At 38.9% G+C, this 9819-nt stretch overlaps 1 protein-coding gene across 1 annotated transcript in view; it reads left to right on the top strand.

Annotated features, from left to right (window-relative positions):
• LOC127525143 (metal transporter CNNM1) overlaps positions 1-9236 on the top strand; it is a 34606-nt gene extending 25370 nt beyond the window's left edge. Inside the window, exon 10 of the mRNA XM_051917474.1 lies at positions 3220-9236. Coding sequence (XP_051773434.1) covers positions 3220-3299 — 80 coding nt within the window. The 3' untranslated portion in view covers positions 3300-9236. The remainder of the gene's footprint in view (positions 1-3219) is intronic.
• Positions 9237-9819: the final 583 nt, after the last annotated feature.

Here is a 9819-nt window from a genome sequence, read left to right as displayed (position 1 = left end):
CCCAGCTCTATGTTGGTGCTTCTTCTCTTCAGTTCACTCCACTCATTTTCTATAGGGTTCAGGTCAGAGGACTGGGACGGCCATGGCAGAAGCTTCATTTTGTGCTCGCATTTTTATGCTGATTTATAATCATTATATGATTTCCAGCAGAGGCAGTCAGGTTTCAATTATTTATCTGTTGGTATTTGATAGAATCCATGATGCCATGTATCTCAACAAGATGTCCAGGACCTCTGGCAGAAAAACAGGGCCACAACATTAAAGATCCAGCATATATAATTGTTCACATGGGGTACCTTTTTATCCCTATGTGCACCAAACCCATCCCATGTGTTTGCTGCCAAAAAGCTTTTTTTTTAGCTTCATCTGACCATAGAAGCCAGTCCCACTTGAAGTTCCAGTCATGTCTGACAACTGAATATGCTGGAGTTTGTTTTTGTATGAGTGAGGAGGATTTTTCTTGAAACCCTCACAAACAACATGTAGGTGCTGTTTGATATATACACCGATCAGGCATAACATTATGACCACTGACAGGTGAAGTGAATAACACTGACTATCTCTTCATCGTGGCACCTGTTAGTGGGTGGGATATATTAGGCAGCAAGTGAACATTTTGTTCTCAAAGTTGATGTGTTAGAAGCAGGAAAAATGGGCAAGCGTAAGGATTTGAGCGAGTTTGACAAGGGCGAAATTGTGATGGCTAGACGACTGGGTCAGAGCATCTCCAAAACTGCAGCTCTTGTGGGGTGTTCCCGGTCTGCAGTGGTCAGTATCTATCAAAAGTGGTCAAAGGAAGAAACGGTGGTAAACCGGCGACAGGGTCATGGGCGGTTAAGGCTTATTGATGCACGTGGGGAGTGAAGGCTCGTGTGGTCCGATCTAATAGACGAGCTACTGAAGCTCAAATTGCTTAAGAAGTTAATACTGGTTCTGATAGAAAGGTGTCAGAATACACAGTGCATCGCAGTTTGTTGCGTATGGGGCTGCATAGCCCCAGATCAGTCAGGGTGCCCATGCTGACCCCCATCCACCACCGAAAGCGGCAACAGTGGGCAAGTGAGATCAGAACTGGACCACGGAGCAATGGAAGAAGGTGGCCTGGTCTGATGAATCACATTTTCTTTTACATCACGTGGATGGCGGAGTGCATGTGCGGCTCTTACCTGGGGAACACATGGCACCAGGATGCACTATGGGAAGAAGGCAAGCCGGCGGAGGCAGTGTGATGCTTTGGGCAATGTTCTGCTTTGAAACCTTAGGTCCTGCCATCCATGTGGTTGTTACTTTGACACGTACCACCTAACTAAGCATTGTTGCAGGCCATGTACATCCTTTCATGGAAACGGTATTCCCTGGTGGCTGTGGCCTCTTTCAGCAGGATAATGCGCCCTGCCACGAAGCAAAAATGGTTCAGGAATGGTTTGAGGAGTACAACAACAAATTTAAATTGTTGACTTGGCCTCCAAATTCCCCAGATCTCAATCCAATCGAGCATTTGTGGGTTGTGCTGAACAAACAAGTCCGATCCATGGAGGCCCCACCTCGCAACTTACAGGATTTAAAGGATCTGCTGCTAACATCTTGGTGCCAGATACCACAGCACACCTTCAGGGGTCTAGTGGAGTCCATGCCTCGATGGGTCAGGGCTGTTTTGGCAGCAAAAGGGGACCAACACATTATTAGGAAGGCGGTCATAATGTTATGCCTGATCATCGATGTACGTGCGTGTATATATATAGTATCTCACAGAAGTGAGTACACCCCTCACATTTTTGTAAATATTTTATTATATCTTTTCATGTGACAACACTGAAGAAATGACACTTTGCTACAATGTAAAGTAGTGAGTGTACAACTTGTATAACAGTGTAAATTTGCTGTCCCCTCAAAATAACTCAACATACAGCCATTAATGTCTAAACCGCTGGCCACAAAAGTGAGTACACCCCTAAGTAAAAATGTCCAAATTGGGCCCAATTAGCCATTCTCTCTCCCCGGTGTCATGTGACTCGTTAGTGTTACAAAGTCTCAGGTGTGAATGGGGAGCAGGTGTGTTAAATTTGGTGTTATCGCTCTCACTCTCTCATACTGGTCACTAGAAGTTCAACATGGCACCTCATGGCAAAGAACTCTCTGAGGATCTGAAAAAAAAGAATTGTTGCTCTACATAAAGATGGTGTAGGCTATAAGAGAAGATTGCCAAGACCCTGAAACTGAGCTGCAGCACGGTGGCCAAGACCATACAGCGGTTTAACAGGAGAGGTTCCACTCAGAACAGGCCTCGCCATGGTCGACCAAAGAAGTTGAGTGCACGTGCTCAGCGTCATATCCAGAGGTTGTGTTTGGGAAATAGACGTATGTGTGCTGCCAGCAATGCTGCAGAGGTTGACCATAGACCATACGCCGCACACTGCATCAAATTGGTCTGCATGGCTGTCGTCCCAGATATATATATATATACCCCAAGACTCAACTAATCTCTGCAGTTCTCCAGCTGTGATTCATGAAGAGTCTTCTCACTGTGCATTAAGCCAATATAGACAAACTTCCTTTTTCAGACAGATTTGTAACATCTTTAGTTGATTGGAACTTCTTAATTATTGCCCTGATGGTGGAAATGGGGATTTTCAATGCTTTAGCTATTTTCTTACGGCCATTTTCTGTTTTGTGAAGTTCAACAATCTTTTGCTGCACATTAGAACTATATATTTTTTGGTTTTACTCATTGTGATGAATGATTAAGGGAATTTGGCCTTTGTGTTTCCTCATATTTATACTGACTCCTGTGGAACAGAAAGTATATGGCTGGATGATTTCATGTTCATAGTCACTATGGTCTGCTAAAAATTGCAAATATAAATGGGAATATACTTCAGAGATATTTTACTCATAAGAATTTGTAGGGGTGCTAATAATTGTGGCCAACGTGTATTGGAGAAAAACATTTGTTTTAAAATGTTAGTAAGTATATACGTTGTTTGTACATTCAAATTCAAATAGCAATTCTCAGTTCAAATTTAATTCAAATTGAAGGTATTCCTAATTCAATTTTGAATTGAGCATAACCCTATCAGGATCATGTTCTATTTGGTAAATCACAGTCACAATCAGTCAGTTGTATACGACACAATTATCCATCAAGTGACAGTTTTTCATTTAAGATATTCATGTCGGTTCAAAACTAGGCATTTTACATTTTCACTTTCTACTCTCCAGGCAACAAAAAAAGAAAGAAGTCCCGTGATGGCGATAAACCTCTGGAAGACAATCCTGAACATTCACAAGTGAAGACCTAGCATTCATTTTATGGGTTTGCTTCTCTCTCGCTCTCTCTTGCTTCTCCGACAAATGTGAAATCTTCTCCAGCCTTCCTCTGGATCTTGAGTGAGAGAGAGAAAGCACAACCCGGTGTACACAGACCACCACAACAGGATGTAGCATCATAAAACCTTGCCTTCAGCATTGAAACTGGATGATGCTCAATGCCTGTTATGACAAATCTGATTTTTCTCAACATGCAGCAAGACACATGCTTTTTTAATTGACGAGATGCTACACAACCGTTATATACTACAGTTTTGATGGCGGTTTATCTTCAGTCACTGTGGTAATGACAGTCTGACCTCTGACCCGGGCAAAGCCAGCAAGCACAAGCCTGGAGACCTGAAGCCAACCGTCTGACCAATGAGATGGCAGACCTTTAGTACATCACAAAACGTGGTCATCTTTCACTGCAATTATCTTGAAACAAAGTGTTTATTGTGTGATTTTATATCATATTAAGTCAGAAGTATTTATCAGGCTGTGCCTGGAAATCAATTAAGATGAATTTATTAATATCAGAGCACTTTGAGACAGATCAGACCCATTTATTTCATATTCTGTTGAATAGCTGAATGGTTGACAGAGGAAAAAATACCTATATTAGGTAAGTGCTGTCAGAATTTTTGTTTCTATTTTCTGTTTTCAAAAGAATTAATATTTAATGTTGTGATTTCTTATTTTGCTTTTATTTCTGCACTTCTGTTCGGCTGAGAGCACAGGGTACAAAGTGATATGGCTTTTATTATTATTAGCTATTTTAGGCCAAAAATAGTTTTTTTTTTTTTTTTTTTTTATAAATAGTCTGAGATACCAGTGCTAATGGTCCAAGCACATGTGTTTGACAATAGATTTATTTGTCTAAAATTAGCATTTATTATATTGGCATGCTTTTCTCAAACAGCAGTATTATTATTAGATCAGCATTGTGTTTATTGTATGAAATATAGATAGTTAGGATATGCGCAAGCCATAACTTGAACAAACTTGAAGCATTGATATAAAAATGTCACCTTAGAGAGATATATATATAATATATATATATATATATATATAAAATCATAAGCAATATCCAAAACATGCAAGAAGCCTATTATTTTGCTTTTGAGCCCTTTCAAATCTGAAAATGATAGAAGACTTAGAACATCTCACCCATGTTTCATTTCATGAGCATGCTTCTGTGAATTTCATCTCTAAACTTCGTGTACATTTCAAGAGCTTTTTTAAAATGGCATTCATATTTATACTACTGTTCAAAAGTTTGGGGTCAGTAAGATTTTGTGTTTTGAAAGAAATTACATTTACATTAATACTTTTATTCAGTAAGGATAAATTACGTTTCTATTTCAAATAAATGCTGTTCAAAATAAACTTTCAAAGAATCCTAAAAAATAATTATATATATATATATAAAAAATAAGTATAAGTAAGCAATAAGGTATGAGAGGCTGTGCTGTATCGTGAACAACTCACAGCTGAAGGGCGTTGTTAGGCACGACGCGAAGCAGAACCCCTTCAGCCGTGACTTATTCACGATAAAGCATTAGCCTGGAGTACCTTATTGCTTTTATAAAACGTTTACCACACAATGCAAATATTAAAGCCAAACAATATAAATTAATCCAACTTTCATGAAGTAAACTGTCACTAAAAGCCTTCCTTCCGCCGGAAGGAAAAAATAGTCCCTGACCATGAACAGCAACAGGAGTTACATTATTACGCCATTAGATGGCGGCAAAGACTGTTTTTATGAGTGTGTCAGTCAGTAGCGAAGACTTTTACATTGAAAAGACTGAATTGTAGTGAACATGGAACAAGACGCAACTGACAAATGCTTTGACTAGCACTGTCAGTAACGGAAAACCCCTTAACTGTTAAAAGGACAAGATAATACATCGGACGTTTAAATAGATTTTTTATTATGAACATAGGACTGACCTGAAGGAAAATGCTAAATCTGAATGCAGGTAATAAACTCGCTCAATCGATCTCTTTCTCACAACACTCTTCTACATAATACAGTAAGCTTTAATGAACAATATAAATTGAGAACAAACAGTTTACGTTGCTAAGGGTGTTGTGTACACAGAACCATTGGGTGAAGCGGTCATAGCCGTGTTTTATTGTAAATAAAACACAGCTATTGACCAATCAGAATCAAGGACAGGAACTAACCATATATATATATATATATATATATATATCATGGTTTCTGCAAAATTATTAAGCAGCACATCTGTTTTAAACATTGATAATAATCCAAATCAATGATTTCTGAAGGATCATGTGACACTGAAGACTGGAGTAATGATGCTGAAAATTCAGCTTTGCCATCACAGGAATAAATTACATTTTAAATATATTAACATAGAAAATAGTTATTTTAAATTGTAATAATATTTCACAATATTACTATTTTTACTGTATTTTTGATCAAATAAATGATGCATAACAGACTTCTTTCAAAAACATAAAAAAAAAAAAAAAAAATCCTGACCTCAAACGGTAGTGTACAATCACCCAAATATCAGAAGAATATCTGAGCACCCATTACCGGTTCACTGCCATGACTTTTCCCAACATGCCATGATCATGACAAACTAACCATCAGCTCATCCCTGCCAAAAACAGGTCACATGATTACATTATGCCATAGGATTATAGGGGCTTGGATGTGATTTGCATGAAAGGCTGTTTTTTACTGAGTATGTCACGTTAATACCTTTCTCCTGCATGCATGCAGCAGACACTGGTGATATAGACTGTTTTTGCCTCTTTGCTAACAATGACCTATATGGCACCACCAGGGAGTCGGCCACAGAAAGCACAAAGTCTCAGGCTGGAAAACACTGGATGTCTGTTTCTTTCCCCATGATATTTATTCCTAGTAACATTTAATAGCAATAACCAGGCTAGCCCGTTTTATAAAGTTGCTTTGCATCTTGTTGATCTGGAGTGAACTGAATGTGCCTGCTTGCTTTCAGGCCATATGGACACTTTGTGTTGTGCAATACTGTGAGCTAAACCCACTGTACAGAGAGCACATGCTGAAGAAAGAGGAACAGCCCTTTTTACGTCACAGTGCTGCATTGCAGGGTGGACCGAGTGACGCATGCTGACGTCTGAATCAGCCCCTCCAAACAAACACATCTACTGATTGACAAGACATGCACAAAAAACACTGAACTAACACATTAAATGACATGTATATTTAAGCCTTAAACTGTGGGCATTTGCTAAAGATATGTAGAATATCCTCGTCAGCTCTTGCTCTCTGTACTGTGGGTCGGCCGAAGGATTGATATATGTTTCTACAGAGTTTACAAAGACTTCTATTTGAAAGCGCCTGATGAATTGTGTATGAATTTATGAAAAAAAGGACATATATATATATATATATATATAAAGAGAATATCAAATGTTCTATTAAATCTTGACGTGGTATTTTAGTATGAAAAGTACCACTAGCCTCCAATAAATTAAGATTTGAATCATATTTGTCTTGGAAAATATCATCATGATCATTTTTGTACAATGAATGCTGTTAGTCACCATGAAACCAAATGGACAGTTTCATTGTAGTATTCATTATAAATAATTTATCCGTGCACATAATTTTTTTTTTTTTTAATTCAAGTACCCTCACAATCTTTAATCAAAATAACTTCTCCTCCCTCTTGTAACAACTCCTCTCTTCTCTTCTCTGATGATGTGTTTACTGGCGTGAAGGCGGGACAAGCTGTCACTCACATAAGATCGACCAATAGCAAACAGTCACCCTACATTTTTTCTTGTTCGAGAGGCAGCTTCACTCAGATATATGTCATAATAGGGAAGAAAAGACTATTAGAACCTCCCTTTCATGCTGAATTTAACCAATACTAATAACACAAAAGAGGTTTTATGGTATTCCTGCATGTATTTTCATACACTGAAGATCCATTTCCCGAGCTTTCATTAAATGAGAACATTTTAGATTAAAATCATCAAATTTCTCTTCAGTTACATGAGAAGTCTTAGGGAAAGTTACTTTTAAAAGTAATGTGTTACTATATAATATTGTGTTACTCCCTAAAAAGTAACTAATTGTGTTACTTTTTATGGAAATAATGTGTTATTGATAAATACACTGCTCAACAAAATTAAAGGAACACTTTGAAAACACGTCAGATCTCAATGAGGAAAAATATCATGCTGGTTTTCTATACTGATATGGACTGGGTAATGTGTTAGGAACAAAAGGATGCCACATCGTTTGATGGAAATGAAAATGATCAACCTACAGAGGACTGAATTCAAAGACACCCCAAAAATCAAAGTGAAAAAATGATGCAGCAGGATAGTCCATTTTCACTCAAAATGGTACTCAGTAGTTTGTATGGCCCCCACGTGCTTGTATGCATGCCTGATAATGTCAAGACATGCTCCTAATGAGACGACGGATGGTGTCCTGGGGTATTTCCTCCCAGATCCGGACAGTCTGAGGAGCGTCAGATAGACCGAAACATAATGTCCCAGAGGTGTTCTATTGGATTTAGGTCAGGCGAGCGTGGGGGCCATTCAATGGTATCAATTCCTTCATCCTCCAGGAACTGCCTGCAGACTCTCACCACATGAGGCTGGGCATTGTCGTGCACCAGGAGGAACCCAGGACGCACTGCACCAGCGTAGGGTCTGAAAATGGGTCCAACGATTTCATCCCGATACCTAATGGCAGTCAGGGAGCCATTGTCTAGTCTGTAGAAGTCTGTGCGTCTCTCCATGGATATGCCTCCGCAGACCATCACTGACCCACCACCAAACCATTCATACTGAACGATGTTACAGGCAGCATAACGTTCTCCACGGCTTCTCCAGACCCTTTCACGTCTGTCACATGTGCTCAGGGTGAACCTGCTCTTATCTGTGAAAAGCACAGGGTGTCAGTGGCGGACCTGCCAATTCTGGTGTTCAATGGCAAATGCCAATCAAGCATCACGGTGAGGGGCAGTGAGCACAGGGCCTGACTAGAGGATGTTGGGCCCTCAGGCAACCCTCATGAAGTCTGTTTCTGATTGTTTGGTCAGAGACATTCACACCAGTGGCCTGCTAGAGGTAATTTTGTAGGGCTCTGGCAGTGCTCATCCTGTTCCTCCTTGCACAAAGGAGCAGATACCGGTCCTGCTGATGGGTTAAGGACCTTCTACGGCCCTGTCCAGCTCTCCTAGAGTAACTGCCTGTCTCCTGGAATCTCCTCCATGCTCTTGAGACTGTGCTGGGAGACACAGCAAACCTCTGGAAATGGCACGTATTGATGTGCCATCCTGGAGGAGTTGGACTGCCTGTGCAACCTCTGTAGGGTCCAGGTATCGCCTCATGCTACCAGTAGTGACACTGACCCTAGCCAAATGCAAAACTAGTGAAAAACAGTCAGAAAAGATGAGTAGGGAAAAAAATGTCATTGGCCTCCACCTGTAAAACCATTCCTGTTTTGGGGGTCATCTCATTGTTGCCCATCTAGTGCACCTGTTGTTAATTTCATTAACACCAAAACAGCTGAAACTGATTAACAACCCCCTCTGCTACTTAACTGACCAGATCAATATCCCAGGAGTTTAACTGACTTGATGCTATTCTCTGATTAAAAAGTGTTCTTTTATTTATTTATTTATTTATTTATTTATTTTTTGAGCAGTGTAGACATGTTTTTGTAAATATAAATGTGATGGGTAACACTTTACAATAAGGTTCATTAGTTAACATTAGTTAACTACATTAGTTAACATGAATAATGAACTGCACTTATACAGCATTTATTAATCTTTGTTAATTTCATAATTTACTAATACATTATAAAAATCTTGTTAATATTAGTTAATGCACTGTGAACTCACATGAACAAACAATGAACAACTGTATTTTCATTAACTAATGTTAATGAAGATTAGTAAATACATTAACAAATGTATTGCTCATGGTTAGTTCATGTTAGTTAATACATTAACTAATGTTTAACTAATGAACTTTATTGTAAAGCGTTACCATGTAATGCGTTATTTTACTGGTTACTTGAAAAAAGTAATCTGATTACGTAACTTGTGTTAATTGTAATGCGTTACCCCCAATACTGTACACGATTGAAAAGAAAGTTTGTTGAGGTCTAACAACTGCTGGGCTATATCAGGATAACCTTTGCTGGTTGTTATTTTGAGGCAGAACACATTTTTTGAATATGCTTATCATGAAGTGTGCTCAGATAAAGCCACTTGATCACTCAGAACCTACTACATTGAAGGCCTAACTCTCAAGAATGAGATTTGTGCCTGTAAAATGGCAGATTATTAAACTTTTGCTCCCCAAACTTATATGGTTCTAGATTTGCAAAGGAAGTTATAGTTTTAAGTCAATCCTGTCACAGTAAGTTTAAAATCGGCATGCTTATAATTTGAATAGATATGAGTAAATTCTAGTGCCAGTCTGTGTGCAGTTAATAAATCACATACCATGAATCTTTCC

Source organism: Ctenopharyngodon idella, chromosome 13, assembly GCF_019924925.1.
Source record: "Ctenopharyngodon idella isolate HZGC_01 chromosome 13, HZGC01, whole genome shotgun sequence".
NCBI lineage: Eukaryota > Metazoa > Chordata > Actinopteri > Cypriniformes > Xenocyprididae > Ctenopharyngodon > Ctenopharyngodon idella.
Note: the sequence above shows the minus strand (reverse complement) of the source record. Positions and strands in the feature narration are given on the sequence as shown.